Source organism: Enhydra lutris, unplaced genomic scaffold, assembly GCF_002288905.1.
Source record: "Enhydra lutris kenyoni isolate GAN:26980312 unplaced genomic scaffold, ASM228890v2 scaffoldscaffold3, whole genome shotgun sequence".
NCBI classification, from domain to species: Eukaryota; Metazoa; Chordata; class Mammalia; order Carnivora; family Mustelidae; genus Enhydra; species Enhydra lutris.
Genome location: NW_019154087.1, coordinates 66,446,830 through 66,463,828, shown reverse-complemented (window position 1 = coordinate 66,463,828; position 16,999 = coordinate 66,446,830). Strand labels below are relative to the sequence as shown.

Here is a 16,999-nt window from a genome sequence, read left to right as displayed (position 1 = left end):
GCTGTCTTTACTGCCCAGTACGTTTCCAGCCTAGACTCATATACTTTACTCCTCCATGTACTCTCAAATACTCTCCACTCAGAGTCCACTTTACTGGAGATGGCCCCCAACATCTTATTTAAAGTGCCCCCTGCCTTATGCTGCTTTGATTTTTTTCATACTCTTAGTACCATTGGACATACTGTATATTTGGTTGTTCCATGGCTTCTTGCACTTGCTTGTAAGCTCCTTGAAGGCAGCAACATTGTTTTATTCAGTACTCTATCCTTTACACCTGGAGCACTGCTAGTCAGGGAGGAGGCACTTAATAAATATTTACTGAATGAAGAAGGGTGAAGTGCTTGCTCAGTGAGCTGGGGCTTCACTAATTTCATCATTCCCAGGATAATTAAACTCCAGATCAGAAATTTGAGGAGACCCTCGAGATGAATAGTTTTAGTTTTATTTAAATTGTATATTCTGTCCTGTCTTGACTGTATGCGCTTTACAAATGTACAGAGTCCCACTTAAATCAGCTTTCTGTTGAAAGTGTGAAGGTTTAAGGGGGGGGGGATGCTCTTTAAAAGTAAAAGGTTATATTTGGATCTTCATTGATCTTGGCATTCGTGTATGTGTTCCTCATCTGCAGCGAACTGAGTTGAGGTGCTGGGGATGTTTATAAAGGTTACTGAGAGTGGTAGGAACAAAGGCAAAGAAACTTGAATCATTCTCCTTGTTTCAAATGAAAATAACATAGGAGATAATTGTCGCAGAGAGCAGGCTGGCTATTCAGTAATTCTGTTAGGACCATTACCTATATCTCTACATTTATTGGGCATGATATCATCTACTTCCATCCACATTCCTGAATTCCAACTAATATTTGCGCTAGAACAGGTATCAGAGATTTGACAAAAATCTATTTCTGTTAATTTTTGAAGTATATTTTTGATTTTCTGAGCAGTCAAATGATTATATTTCAGTACATATGACTAGAGAAGTACATATTTTGACTACCTTTGCCTGAGATTAGTCTATTCTCATATGTTACATATTTACCGCAGGAATGGCCAGAAATTAGATGATGATCAAACAGAAATTTGTTTAAAAAGTCGCTTTTGCTTGGTATGGCAAAAAGTATAGTTTGAATGTGTGTTTTCCCACAGCACCCAGCAATTAACTCAGTTCTCACAGTCTACCTGGAGACTGCATCAGTCCCAACAGGTTAAGGGCGCCGTCCCACAAGATGGTCCCTTCTTCAGATACCAGCTGCAAATCAAGGTTATTACCTGTGCTTCTGACCTATGGCTCTAAATTTAATGTTCCCTCATCTCCCTCCTCCAGTTTGATTCATTTGCTAAGAGTGGCTCACAGAACCGAGATAAAACACTTACTTATATTTACTGATTTATCATATAGAATAATATAAAAGGTAGAGATGAATAGCCACACAGGGCGGGGGGCTGGAAGGGTCCCAGACACAGAAACTTCTGTCCCCATGGAACTGGGGTGTGTCGCTCTCCAGGCACTCGCATGCGTCCAGACACGTGGATGTTCCAGAGTTCTTACAGAGCTCAGGCTCCAGAGCCCCTCCCGCCTCCCATTGCCAGAGGTCAGTGTGCAGGACTGAAAGGTCCAGCCCTTTAATCAGTCTTCCTGGTGCTCTGTAGAAGCCCCACCCTGCCGCGTCAGTAGCATAAACTCAGGTGTGCTCCAGAGGGGCTCTTTATCTAGGTATAAAAGATACTCCTGTCACTCAGGACCTTCTGAGGCTTTAGAAGCTTTGGGCTTTATTCCACACAGCACATTCACGTTCTTGTGCAGCCACCACTACCTTCCATATCTGGAGCGCTTCTCATCTCCAAAGACTGAAACTCTGTATCTGTTGAAGACTACTTCCCCAGCTCCCTACCCCCAGCACCTGATTACAGCCCTTCTGCTTTCTGTCTCTATCAGTTTGTTCTAGGTATCTTATAAAAGTGGAATCCTACAGTATTTATCCTTTTGGGACTTGCTTATTCCATTTCGCATAATATTCTCAGGTTCATCCATGTTATAACATATGCCCAAATTTCCTTCCTTTTTGAGGCTGTATAATATTATCTCTCTCTATATGTCACATTTTGTTAGCCATTTATCTGTCAGTGGACACTTCGGTTGCTGCCGCTTAGCTTTTGTAAATAAGGCTGCTGTGAACAGGGTTATATAAATCTTTTAAGTCCCTCTTTTCAGTTTTTAAGAGTATATACCCAGAAATGGAATTGCTGTATCATGTGATAATCCTGTTTTTATTTTTTTTGGAGAGCTGCCATGCTGTTTTTCATAACAGCTGCGTCATTTTTCCTTCCCACCAACAGTGCACAGGGTTCCAGTTTCTTCACATCGTCAACGACACTTACTTCCTGTTTTTTTTTTTAAGTTAGTTTTGTTTATTATTATTATTATTTTTTGATAGGTATAAGGTGGTATCTTGTATTTTTATTTCCATAATACTTAATGATTTTGAGCATCTCTCTAGGTGCTAATTGCCATTTATATATACTCTTTGGAGAGATGTCTGGATAAATACTTTTAAAATTGGCCAACTTAGGAAACCTGTGATGCCTTGTAAGAGTGGTTTCTAGGATGACCATTCTTGCTCTGCTGTTCCCCCATGGAACCCTGTTTCTCCCCCAGGTCCCTTCTAGTTAGACAAAATAAGCTGGAACCCCCCCCCCCCCCCGAGAATAGTCCCCTGACCATCGGTGTCTGTTTACTCCCAGAGGATGACACATTTTGAGGGCCTATGAGCATGATTATCTATAGATGGGCTTTAAACCCTGGCCTACTTTTTGAGAATCAGGTTCTTTTATGTTTTCTTTAATTGAAGTATGGTTGACACACAATGTTACATTACTTTCTGGTACAGCTATCAGTTGTCATCATAGAACACTGTTACAATACTGTTGACTATATTCCCTAGGCTGTCCTTTCATCCCCATGACTCCTTCTTGCCATACCCGGAAGCCTGTACCTCCTCCCCACTTCATGCATTTTGCCCATCCTCCCTACCCCTCCCCTTTGGCAACCATCAGATCTCTATTTTAACGGGTCTGTTTTGCTTTTTTGTTCCTTAGTTTTTTGTTTTTTTGGTTTTTTTTTAGGTTCCACAAATATGTGAAATCATGTGGTATTTATCTTTCTCTGACTGACTTCTCTTAGCATAACAGCCTCTGGGTGCATCCATGTTGTTGCCAGTGATTGCCGCCCCCCTCCCACCTCCCCCCCCCATGCAAATCTCACTCTTTTTTGTGGCTGAGTAATATTCCATTGTATGTATATGTACCACATCTTTATCCATTCATCTATCAGTGGACATTTGGGCTGCTTCCTGTCTTGGCTATTGTAAATAATGCTTCAGTAAATCAGGCTTCTCAAAGTAGTGTTCTTGTTTCCTTTGGGTTAATACCCAGAAGTGGAATTACTAGATCATATGGTATTTGAGAACCAGATTCTTGACATGGTACCTTAGCTGCCACTTCCTCACTCCCTGCCTTCAGTCATGAGTTCTGAGGTGACTAGATTTCCCAGTTCAACTGCATTCTTAGAGGGTTTGTCAACGGAAATAATAGTTATGTGATTTTGATTGTGCATGTATAGTTCAACCTCGGGTATCAGTTGGGGTTGGGGTGAGTTTTTCATGAAGAGCCATACTATTTGATGTTCAGTCCTTGGGGTCAATCTCATAAAGGGCAGGGGCTGGCAAACTTTTTCTACAGAGTTAGATAGTGAAAATTACTTTTTTTTGTAGGCAGTAGGGTTCCTGTTGCAACTACTCAGCTTGGCTGCTCCAACAGGAAAGTAGCCATGGAAGAGATATGAACCAGTAGCTGTGACTATGTTCCAGTACAACTTTATGTAGGAAAATAGGCTGGGGGCCATATTTGGCATGGGGCTTAGAGCGTTGCCAACCTCTGATCAAGAGTTTCACTCCTCACCATCTCTGAATTAACCAGCCTCTGTTGCTTTACCACAGGCAGATATCCAAGTGGAGCAGAATCGGCAACACTTTTATGAACTGTCTCTTGAATATGTATGTAAGCTTCAGGAAATCCAGGAAAGAAAGAAGTTTGAGTTTGTGGAGCCTGTAAGTATCACAGAAGGTTATTCCGTTGTTAGATTTTTGTCATATAATAGAAACATTTTTCTCCCTAGATCGATTTTACCATTGCTGGGGGCCACTGGGCATACACGTGAAGCGCAAAGCATCATAAATTAAAAAGGGTGAACATATCACCATGAAGTCGAGGAATCACCTTACAAATTTGTGGTTCTCAGCCTTACTGGCACAGCAACATGTAGGGAATATTATTTCTCAAGGACTCAGCAGTCAGGTGCAATTTCGGCCACCCTATTGTAGGTCCGCGCTTTAAAGAAAAGTCCTGTGACATAAATGTTAGGATGGGACAGACAGTGGTGCTGTTGATGGATAATCTTCCCTTTGCTCGAGTTTGTTCGGAAGCAAGCACAACAGTCCAAATTTTGGTACTTTGAACAATTATCAGTAACAGATTATTTCTAACACAAGTAAGTTATGGCAACCTAAATTAAGAACCAGCAGGTGAAGCACTTGAAACTATTTTATGAGTTACTCTGGCTAATCTATAGACCTGTTTACAGACATGTGATTTGTGTTTGTGCTTATATGGATGTGTTCTAATAGCTTCAGTTCTTTATATATATATTTATTGTGTGTGTGTATGTGTGTGTGTGTGTATATATATATATAATGTGTATGGACACATGAATATATGTAAAGTGTAATTCATACTGTGGGTTTTAGTGAAAAAAAAAAACCCAAGAAACACTGGAATTCATGATTCTTAAGATTAATTTTAATGTAGGTGCTTTTGCCTATGATTTTTAAGTTTTTTTTTCTTTTTAATTTATTTGACAGACAGAGATCACAATAGGCAGAGAGGCAGGCAGAGAGACAGGAGGAAGCTGGCTCCCTGCTGAGCAGAGAGCCCGATGTGGGGCTCGATCCCAGGATCCTGGGATCATGACCTGAGCCGAAGGCAGAGGCTTTAACCCACTGAGACACCCAGGCGCCCCTGTCCATGATTTTTTTAAAAAGCTTTACTGAGATAGAATTTACATCCCATACAATTATTCATTCCATGTGTGATTTTGAGAAGCAAAAAAAAAAAACCACTAATGATAAACTTAAAATTGGCATTCATAGAAGCAGTGGTCTAGTTAGATAATAGAATTAACTTTATTTCTTTATTTAAGATTTTATTTAATCAAGAGAAACAGAGATAGGAGACAGAGCATGAAGCTGGGAGGGAAAGGAGAAGCAGGCTCCCTGCCAAACAGGGAGCCATATGCAGGACTCAATCCCAGGAGTCTGGGATCATGACCTGAGCTGAAGGCTGACACTTAAGCGACTGAGCAACCCACACACCGCTAGAATTAACCTATTTTAAACAGAAATTCATCTCTATAAAGCTTTCTTTTATGTGAAATACTAATGATGACCTGCATTTATTGAGCATTTACAGTGCTCAATCATCGTTCAAATCGTTGTTCTAATACTTCACCATGCTCAAGTGTTTATTCCACACACTAACTCCATAAGGAGATATTTTTTATGATCCCACTAAGCGAATAAGGAAATAGAAGTACAGAAAGTTTCAGTAATTTGCTCAAGGTCTCATAACAGAGCTGAAGTTGCGGATTGACCCCTACTGGCCACTTGACATTAGAGTCCCAGATTCCTAACTTGTGTAACACGACATTATGAGGAAATTGAATTTCAGAATTTCCCTAATTCTGACCCCAAATCACTTTTTCTCACTTTAAATTCACTCACATGTTGGGCAGAAGCAGGTGCCCTTTAATCAAGAGGGGTAGGTGAGGGTAGGTCAGAACTCAGAGCTTAATGATCACCCTGTCTCTACACGTCTCTGCCCCAGTCACTGAAGGTCCATAGACACCAGAGAGAAGTCGCACTGCACTGAACGCCACTGGAGAGAGCCTCTACCTCTTCGTTTCTGTGATTTCAATTTCATTATAGATTATATTGACCTATGGTGATAAGATTTCAATTATTAATGAATGTAGAGATTCTCTTGACTGAAAGAAAAATGGGTGATATAGAACTCCATTTTTCCAGTACACTGTACTCTCAAAGCTATCTAATGGCTCTGATTTTTAAGGAAAAATCACAAACCTTTCATTTTGTAAAAGGACAAATTAATAAATAATATGTAGTTAGATTTAGTTGAATTCCAGTGACTTCTTTTAATTATCTTACTTCCAGTAGAATCATAGTGGGATGTGGGGGACGATTGGGGGCGCAATACATGACTGTTTCTATTCTTTTTTTCCCTCCACCCTGAGTTTTTTGTTTGTGCTAATGTCAATTTTTTTCCCTTTGTCTTAGATGCTGTCATTTTTTCAGGGAATGTTTACTTTCTATCATCAGGGCCATGAACTTGCCAAAGACTTCAATCACTACAAGATGGAACTACAGATCAACATTCAGAATGTAAGGAAATGAAAGCTTTCTGGTATAAGAGGATGTTTGAGATGTGTATTCTCATTTTGCTATATGAAAAGCCTTAAGCTAAGACCAGGCTGAGCTGTTGGTGTCGAGAAACTGAGGCTACGTTGCCACCTTCTGGTCAGTTCTCAGTGTAACAGACTGCTCTTCAATTAGGTGAGGCTCAGGAATTCTGCCACCTGGTGGCTCTTTTTTTTAAGATAGTGAATTTCTTTTAAGATTTGTTTTAATGTATTTTTCTTGTCAAACTTTCAGGTAAGTCATTAGGTATATGTTTTTAATCAGGAGTCCCATAATTTATTTTTATTATTTTTTCCCAGTTTTATTGAGATGAATTCATATACATACATATACATGTATATGTTTTCAGTTGTACAGTGTATTGATGTGACATACCTATTGCAAAATGATTACCACAATGAGTTTAGTTTATGTTTACCACTTTATAGAGCTGCAGAAGAATTTTTTTCTTGTGATGAGAAATTTTAGGGTCTACTCTCTTAATAACTTTAAAAATATGTTCTAAAGCAGTGTTAACTGTCACCATATTGCCTTCTGTAGGGATAGTTGTAAGGGTAAACTTAGTTATATAACTCTCAGTCTTTCGTGTAGAAAACAAACAAAGGAACACTCCACTTTACATGTAAGTCATTTCAGTTATTATGACCTCATTTCTATTACCTGCGTATCTTACTTGATTTTTAATCCCAAGTAGGCATCTGGTTCAAGAGGAATTTCTTCCCTGTGTTTATGCATATTCACTAATGTATTGAGTTCATGGTTCCTGTTGGTCTATATGATTTTCCTGGAAAATGTATGCTTTCAGAGAAGTCTTGGATAAAGAGATTTAGGAGAGCGGTATCAAATAGTATAACATAGATGATATTGGTCAGAAGGTGGTGGATGTTTTTCCTGTCAGCACTTAAGTTGACTTTGGAAGTGTCCTCATTGAAATTCTTTTCAAGTTATGTTTAGTATAATGTTAGACCTCATTGGAGAAAAAAAAGTGAGTGAGTTTTGGGACAAGCACATTCTAGCTCATCCTGAAAGACATATGAAGGATGGGACTCTGTGCCTGACTTTGAATTTGATCTCATCATAGAGACTGAGGAAGAATGGTTTTGTGTAGATTTCGGTTCTAAGTTTTTTGTTTAGTTCCCTACATTTGGGAGTGTAGATCAGTCTCTTTCTCTCTCTCTCTCTCTTTTGGTAATTCAAGTGTCATTTTGTACTTGTAGATTATTTGGATGTTGAGCTGGGTTAAATAACTAAAAGAATATCCACCCCCACTCACACCCCCCACTATCGGTGACTATAGTGGAACAGAATTCTAAAAAAATGTCAAAATGTATCTGTATGTACAGATTAATTCTAATTTTAAAATCATCTCTGTAGGTAGTAGAATAGTCTAATGTTGCTGCGATTTTTCAGAATATTTTTGCAGAGAATGGAATGCGGTTTTGTAAAAAGAATGTTATATAGGTGGTTTAGAAGATTAATTATACTCTCGATTTTTTTTCCTCTACCACCTGGCTGTATAACTTGTGGAAATTTACTTCTCCTGTCTGGATGTCATCTGTCAAATGCAGGGCTGGCCTGGATGAGAACCTTCAGGCAGAATGGGTTCCATAATTTGTGGGGCCAGTGTAAAATGGGAAGGCAGGGTCCTTATATAAAAATGAGGAATTTCAAGACTGTAACAGCAGAGTGTTAAACCAAGCACGTGACTTTCTGAGCACAAGGTCCTGTGTTGTTACACGGGCTATGTGCCCACGAAGCTGGCTCTGCCTCCGTGTCTGGGGTGTGGGGTGGGGTACATCGTGTCTCCCGGGTGCTTCCATGAAACTATCCCTGCACAGCTTGCTTGTGGATGGACGTAGTCTGTAACACGCCTGTGTAGTACAAGGGATATGGTTACCTTATTTACACCAGAATGATTTCGAGAGATTAAATATTTCAATGTAAATGAGCAATGCTTGGTCATGAAGTTTTAGAAGCAAAACCTAAAAATAAGCTATCCATTAAAATGGTTCGGAAAATAACTTGGTTAATATCCTTATGACATTCTGAAGTTAACTTACACCTTTGATAACAGTCATTTCCCATAGAGAAATGGGCAAAGAATGGTTGGCTGGAAAATTTCTCTGTATCCTCTGCAACTCAAGGGTCCTCATCAGTAAATGGCCCTAGGAACTCTTCTCTAAATACTCACCTCTTTTATTCTGTGTCTAATGCTGCTCCTAGAACTCTTTCATCCAGAGCCTCCTCTTTCCACCTCACCTACAGTTCTGAGAACACGTGGTCCAGGTGTCTCTGCTGTTTCTGTTTGTTCCTAGTTCATTCTTTTCCCTTCAGAAACGCCAACACCTTTGAAACGTGTGCCACTCCTTCCGTGGTACCCACCCACTGTACCCGAGAGTTGCTGTGCTTTGGTCATTTCTTGGCCATTTTGCTCATTCCCTGATGATACCAGCTTTTAGTGTAATAAAGGGAAAATGCTGGCGATAGAAAACTACAGATTACAAAAATCCCAGTTATATGTCTTTTTTTTATGCAGTGTATATTTATCTATTAAGGAAGTATACCCAAATATTAAAATCTTAACATTAACTATCTGTACGCTCTAAGGCTATGGATAATTTTGGTCAACTTTTAAGTATTTGTAGTAAAAAACAGCAAGATCCTTTTATAAAATCAGAAAAAAAGGTAAAAGTTACTTAAAAATGAAAACAACCTAGTTTTCCCCATCTGGTTTCACCTTTTCTGTTGTAAAAATGGTAACACCTCTTTTATTTTTTTGAAAGCAATTTATTCCTCTTCGACTTTCCATAATCCAGAGTAAAACATGAAAAGCAAAACAGCAAGATGGCTTTTAGAAAATAGATTTTCAAGAAAAATATAAGTTGCATCAAAATTGAAGTATATTTTAAAAAACTAAATTTAAACTTTTGTTATCTTTATCCTCAGAGGAATGTGGGGAAAGAGAAACTAGAATAGAATTCTTCCTAGAAGGAAATATAATTTGAGAAATCTTAGAATTCATGAAGAATCCCCAGAAGAGCCTAAGAATAGTTAAGATTTTAAGAATATGCCCAAATATTTTTGTTACAGTGTTGTGAGAAAAGTAGAACACTAAAACAATAAACTACTTTTTTTTTTTAAGGGATTGGAAGTGATTGTGTAAAAATATGAAAGTGCTTATTTCTGAGGCATAGATTTATGGTCACTTTTAATCACTTTTAAACATTTTCTTTCTGCCCCGAAGGCAGGACTGTTTATGCTCCTTCTCTCTTTCTATTTTATAATGTTGTGGATTCGTTTTTATATTCTGAAAAGATTTTTAAAAGTATACTTTCGCTTACAATCAGCTTTACAACAATGAACTGTTAGTCTGATATTGAAGATTTTCCTTTATCCTTTGACAGGGAATAACTGTCACTTTATGGTGACATTGTAATAGTCATCGTAGTAGTAATGTCGTCTACATTTATTACTGTGGACCAGCTATTACCCATGTGCTTTATTTGGAATTTGCACATTTCATCTTCATAGAAGTCCTATGATGTAGATTTTGTCATTCATGTTTTACAGATGAGGACACTGAGGACAGTAACTTCCTGCTGTCTTACTGCTTTTGGGTCAGGTCCAGCATTGGAACTTGGGTGGACTCCCTCCAAGTGACCATGGTGGTTGGTTTCAGATTCTGTGCTGGTATATAAATGGGTCTCTCATAGCATGTCTGGGGCCCGTTAACATAGGAGCTGGGGAATGTATTGATACGGCCTTCTGCTTGCCCAGACCTCAGCAACTTGTGGGTGACACAGGAGTCCCTTCGATTGTAGAAACTAAGATTTAGGCCCTACGGGTGAATCTCCGTTCACCTTCACCTCTTACCAGTTCTAAACTGTGTTTCCCTCATCCCCATGGAAGGTGTCTTATATGGGATTTAGATCTATTACCTTTTCACCTGGGGTCTGTTGCCTGCCGTTCCTTTTTCTGCCACCTCCCTCTGCGTGGGGGCATTTGAGGGGAATATGGGGATTACAGTGAGGGTGCGTGTGTGTGTGTGTGTGTGTGTGTGTGTGTGTGTGTGTAGGGCCTTACCTCTTTTCTGTTATGTTATTTTGCAAGGTTACTAAAGCAGGGCTGCATGGAACCCACCCTCATGTTTTACAGCTGTTTCATGAAACCTTTTTTTGTATTTTTTTTTAAAGATTTTATTTATTTGACAGACAGAGATCACAAGCAGGCAGAGAGACAGGCAGAGAGAAAGGAGGAAGCAGGCTCCCTGCCGAGCAGAGAGCCTGATGTGGGGCTCGATCCCAGGATCCTGGGATCATGACCTGAGCCAAAGGCAGAGGCTTTAACCCACTGAGCCACCCAGGCACCCCCCAAATTTCTTTCTCATTGAGCAGGGAGCCCACTGCAGGGCTCGATCCCAGGACCCTGGGATCATGATCTGAGCCAAAGGCAGATCCTTAACCACTGAGCCACCAAGGAACCCTCCTTTTTTTGTATTTTTAATTATACTTTGCCTTCCTTTCCTCTCTGAATGAGGTCATAGGGCCAGGATGGGAAAACTTAAAATGGCTATCTGTGCTTGGAATCAGCCTTTTCCCTCTGCCTTGAAAGCTTTATTTCTGGATATAACACTGTGAAAAGCTCCTCCTCTCTCGTGTCTTCCTTTTTCTCTTACTATGGGAGTCAACCTATGTTAAGCCTGACCCACGAGGTTTCTAGACATACTCAGATGTGTCTGAATTCCGGCCTGGTCCCCAAATTGAATCCTCCTCCTCCTGAAGAGGTGATGTAATAATATATTTAATTTATAAGGCTTAATTTAAGACTGGTTTATTTGGAAATTTATTAGGAAAGCATGCTAGGAAAGGAATTTCCTTTTCCTTTTCCTTTTTATTGACAACGGATAGCATAGACTATCTTAGAGGTTATTTTGAAGATTTAAAGCACCAAAAAATATTTTCAGTTGTGCCAGCCACAGTGTAAACACTCTGCTGGTCACTCACTGTACTGTTTCCAGTCTAACATTATTATTATTTGATGATAATATTTACCTGGAACTTAGAATTGGAGATTGTGAGTTTCTAGCCATTCTATTATTATATTCAAATTTTAAAAAATGTAGGGATACCTGGTGGCTCAGTTGCTTAAATGTCTGCCTTTGGCTGAGGTCATGGTCCCAGGGTCCTGGGATGGAGTCCTGCCGGGCTCCCTGCTCCACGGAGAGTCTGCCTCCTCCTCTAACCCTCCCCACCTCATGCTTTCTCTCTCAAATAAATAAATAAAATATTTAAAAAAAATGCAATTTTCACTCTTATTCATAATTTACCTAAAATGGTAAAATCGTTCTCCTCCCTCCTCAGTGCAGAGTCCTATGCATCTGAGAAAGTCGGACAGTAAGGCAGGTGGTACTCCATGGCGGGATCTGCAGCAGGGAAAGTGGGGATGGTGGGGGGTGGGGAGGGTATAGAGGCAGCCTGCAGAAGGGGCGGCTGGAGTGTTTGGGAGATTGCTTATATTGAGCAGATGTGTTAATTGAACAAGTCAGTAAATAGATTGAGAATAATGGGAGCTAGAGTTCTCACTCTCTGAAAAGAAATGTATCAAATCAGGAAGGGAGGGGTGCTTGGGTGGTTTAGTTAGGCTACTGACTCTTGATTTTGGCTCAGGCCATGATCTCAGGGTGAGCAGGGAGTCTGCTTCAGTCAGCTTGAGATTCTCTGTCTTCCTCTCCCTCTGCCCCTCCCCCTGCCTGTGTGTGCTCATGCACGTGCTCTCTCTCTCTCTCTCTCTCTCAAATAAGCAAATCTTCCAAATTGGGAAGGGATAGGTTAGAAAGAAACTGGAGTATTGGATTGGGGTTATACTTGTTGGTGTGAACATGTGAGTTTTTTAGTATAGCAACACATAGAAATGTATGTTTGTAAAGGAAAACCCCACCTATCTTTGTGTACATATATATACATCTGTGTAGTTTTTCTGTCTGCCAAGAACACACAGAAGTAGTGACACCCCTTTAACTGTGACACACTGTGACCAGATTTTGGTTTCTAAATACTGTACTCCACTAAAAGGAACAAGGGCTTCTAGGGGGAAAAAATCGTTGCTTCTAGCACCAGGACAGAAAAAGTATCAGACTGCTTTTGGGACCAGAAAGTAAGGGATTACTCAATTAAGGGGGCGTCTCAAAAGATTCAACATTCAGCTAGAAGGGGCCCCTGCTGGTCCAATCCCAGAACAATTTGAGCATTACTATAAGTAATGAGAGTATTGGGTGCAACTCATGAGATTAACAGGAATGTCTATGTGCGTGCAGGTGTGTGCGTGTGTGTGTGTGTGCGTGCCGGCATCTGTACACAACACAGCATGCACGTATCTGTATCTGTGTGTATGTACAGGCATGCCTCACTCCGTTGTGCTCTGCTTTTTTAAGCTTCAAAGATCCTGTCTTTTTTTTTTGTTTGTTTGTTTGTTTTTGTTTTTTACAAATTGAAGGTCTACAGCAATCTATGCCACACAATGTTGTGTTATTTTTACAGTAGGAGTTGCTTACCTTTTGTCTCTGTCTCACATTTTGGTAATTCTTGTGATAATTCAGGCTTTTTCATTATTGTTACATTTGTGATCATGATCCATGATCTTTGATGTTACTATCGTAATTGTTTTGGGGTGCCACAGACTGTGCCCGCATACAATAGTGAACGTAATCAATGAATGTTGTGTGTGTTCTGACTGCTCCACTGACCAGCCGTCCCACACCCACCCCCATCTTTCTCCCTCTGCTCAGGCTTCCCTGTTCTCTGAGACACAACAATATTGAGATTCGGCCGGTGAATAATCCTATATTGGCCTTTAAGTGTTCAAGTGAAAGGAAGAGTCACACATTAAATCAAAAGCTAGAAGAAAGCTTAGTGAGATAGACATGTCGAAAGCTCAGATAGGCTGAAACCTAGGCCTTTTGCCCCAAACGGTTAGCCAAGTTGTGAGTGCAAAGGAGAAATTCTTGAAGGAAATTAAAGGAAGGAAAATAAAGGAAAATAAAGATGCCATACACACGGATGCTAAGAAAGCAAAGCACTCTTATTGTTGATATGGAGAGAGTTGGAGCGGTCTGGAGAGAAGATCCAACGAGCCACAACATTCCCTTAAGCCAAAGCCTAATCCAGAGCAAGGCCCTAATTCTCTTCAGTTCCGTGAAGGCTCAGAGAGGTGAGGAAGCTGCAGAAGAAAAGCTGGAAGCCGGCAGAGGTTGGGTCATGAGGTTTTAAGGAAGAAGCTGTCTTCCTAATGGAAGAGTGTGAGGCGAAGGGGCATGGGCTGATGGAGAAGATGCCACAAGCAGCTCGATCCAGAAGCTCCAGCTAAGAAAATTCACGAAGGTGGCCTTGCTACACAGCAGATTTCAATGTCGATAAAGTTTGGCTTCAAAGCTTCAAGGGATGGGCTGACTCTCTTGTTAGAGGCTAATGTAGCTGATGACTTTAAGTTGAAGCCAGTGCTTATCCTGAAAATCATAGAGCCCTTGAACATTAGACCGAATCTGCTCCACCTGTCTCTGTGACTGGCACGAACAACGAGGTCTGGATGACAGCCCATCTGTTAGCGGCGTGCTTTACTGACCATTCTAAGCCCACTGTTGAGAGCTAGATGCCACGAAGAACATTTGTGATTCACGGGAAGAGGTCAAAATATCAGCATAAGTAGGAGATTGGAAGAAGCTGATTCCAACTCCCAAAGATGACTTTGAGGGGTTCAAGGCTTCAGTGGAGGCAGTAACTGCAGATGGGGTGGGAACAGCAAGAGAACCAGAATTAGAAGTGGAGCCTGAAGAAGGGACTGAATTGCTACAATCTCATGATAAATCTAGAACAGATGAGTTGCTTTTTATGCATGAGCAAAGAAAACGGCTTCCTGAGATTGGAAGCTACTGCTGGTGAAGATGCTGTGAAGGTTGGTTAAAATGACAACAGAGAAGTTAGAACACTCCGTAAATTTGATTCATAAAATAGCAGCAGGGTTTGAGAGGGTTGAGTCCAGTTTGGAAAGAAGTTCTATCATGGGCAAAATGCTACCAAATATCATTGTTGTCTTATTTCAAAACATTGCCCCAGGGGCACCTGGGTGGCTCAGTGGGTTAAGCCTCTGCCTTTGGCTCAGGTCATGATCTTGAGGTCCTGGGATCGAGCCCCACATCGGGCTCTCTGCTCAGCAGGGAGCTTGCTTCCTCCTCTCTGCCTAGATCTCTGCCTACTTGTGATCTCTCTCTGTCAAATAAATAAATAAAAAATCTTAAAAAAATTGCCCCAGCCACCCCAGCCTTCAGCAGCCACCACCCCGGTCAGTCAGCAGCTGTCAATATCAAAGCAAGATCCTCCACCAGCAAAATGATTATGACTGAAAGCTCAGATGATGGTTAGTTGTTTTTTTTTTTAAAGCAAATAGTATTTTACACGTAAGATATGTACATTTTTAAGACAATTCTATTGTGCACTTAATAGACTACAGTACAGTGTAAACGTAACTTTTATATACACTAGAAGACTCCAAAATTCATTTGACTTGCTTAATCACAATATTCACTTTATTGCAGTGGCCTGGAACCAAACCTGCAATATCTCTAAAGTCTTTATATGTATAAATATTATACACACACAGACACACATTCAGGAAGAAGTGAGGGTTGAGAGAAATCTAAGTGAAGTGACAAACGAGGCAAATAAATAAAATCAGGGTATAGTTGGTATTAAAATGGGGACAAGAAATCCTGGAGGCATGAGAAATAGGAAGGGAAGGAGGGGACCGGCCAGTAATAGATGAGTCCCACCTCCTTGCAATCCTGCATTTTGTTCTAGTACATATATATATTTTTTTCTTACTCTCAGCTTGTGTTTAAAGTAAGCTTCTGCAGATAAGTTTTCCCCTTTGCAATCCACATTTATCAGACTCCCATTCCCCTAAAAAAAATGTGTACCATTCTACCATTTTTCTGTTCTAGGACCCTTGGTAACCTCTTTCATTGTAGGGAGGAGAGGGGAGGGATTTCAATAAAAAAAAATTTTTTTATCTTCACTTCTCCACAATTTCACATCAGCAGTTTTTTTTTGGTGTTAATACAGTTATTTTAGAGTGTGGATAAAAGAAATGTCCAGAAACTTGGTGGTGCTGACTCATCATGTTTGCCTTGGTAATTTCGTCACTTCACCTTGCATGTACATTTCCAGTGTGTCCGTGTGACAGAGATATTAACATTCCAAGTCTCCTGGGTTTCAGAAATGTGATTTGTCTCTCCAGATATCAAAGACATTATTTGTACATGAGATTCCTTCCCCCGCTCTCCTTTATCTGAGAAATGTCATTTCAAGTGCAACTACCATGACCTGCAAAAAATGACCTCATATTTATCAGTTGGCAGAGAAGAATTAACTTTTTTAGGTTCGGAGTACCTAATACTGCTGGTATAATACTAGTGAGTCAGATTGATTGTGCAAAGAAAAGACTTCTCAGATCTTTTATGACCTACTTTTTAAAAAAATCAAAGACTTAGTAATATTGTGGGATGTGGAGCTACGAATTCTTATGTTGAATAACACAAGCATTCTTGGTGTTCAAAAGCTTCAAGAGTAAAGAACCTTCAGTTACCTTAGACTCCTCTATTAGCTATTCTACCACTAATTTTTTTTTCTTTTAGCAGTAATCTTAACAAAGAGACACACTGGAAAGGAAAGGATGGGTATATTTCAAGAATTTTATAGAAAAATCCTACCAATTTAATTATAGTTATCCGGAGACTTAAAAATGTACATGGAAAAGGTCATATGAGAACTTAAAACTTACATGTGTTTTTTTATCTATTTCAGACACGGAATCGTTTTGAAGGAACAAGGTCAGAAGTGGAAGAGCTTATGAACAAAATAAGACAGAATCCCAAGGACCATAAACGAGCAAGTCAGTTCACGGCAGAAGGCTACTTGTATGTACAGGAAAAAAGTAAGAGGACCTCCAGCAGTGATAAATGACTAATGAAAAATTATTTTAGAACTCTTACTGTAATTATTCTTTTTTGGAACAGTTATTCCTACTACCTCCTTTGCCCCCTCTTGTCTTAGAAGGTGTATTTTGTATTGTGAGGGAAAACACATTCTTGCTCTAGGGAGAGGACAGTGAAATTAGGAACTCAAGGAGCACCCCACTTTCCAGATGCACCCCGGAATTCTGTATCACACTTGGCTAAAACTTGCTTATAAGGATGCCAGAACTTGGTGTAAGGCTGAAAGTGAGGGGAGGTATTTTTCCTCCCTTCCCTTCATCCCTCACCGTCCTTCTCACCTACGCACACACATATGCACATTCATATACATATGCACACCCTCCCCCAGCCCTCCTTCTCCATGCTCAAGTCAACAGGGACATATTCCTCCTATTCCTTTACATCAGTTCTTTCCACACCGATCTGAG

At 40.2% G+C, this 16,999-nt stretch overlaps 1 protein-coding gene across 1 annotated transcript in view; it reads left to right on the top strand.

The window, feature by feature from the left end:
- LOC111154278 (Rho GTPase activating protein 10) overlaps positions 1 to 16,999 on the top strand; it is a 317,626-nt gene that overhangs the window by 115,367 nt on the left and 185,260 nt on the right. Inside the window, exons 6-8 of the mRNA XM_022513786.1 lie at positions 3,995 to 4,105; positions 6,407 to 6,511; positions 16,402 to 16,531. Of these exons, the coding sequence (XP_022369494.1) occupies positions 3,995 to 4,105; positions 6,407 to 6,511; positions 16,402 to 16,531 (346 nt within the window). The remainder of the gene's footprint in view (positions 1 to 3,994; positions 4,106 to 6,406; positions 6,512 to 16,401; positions 16,532 to 16,999) is intronic.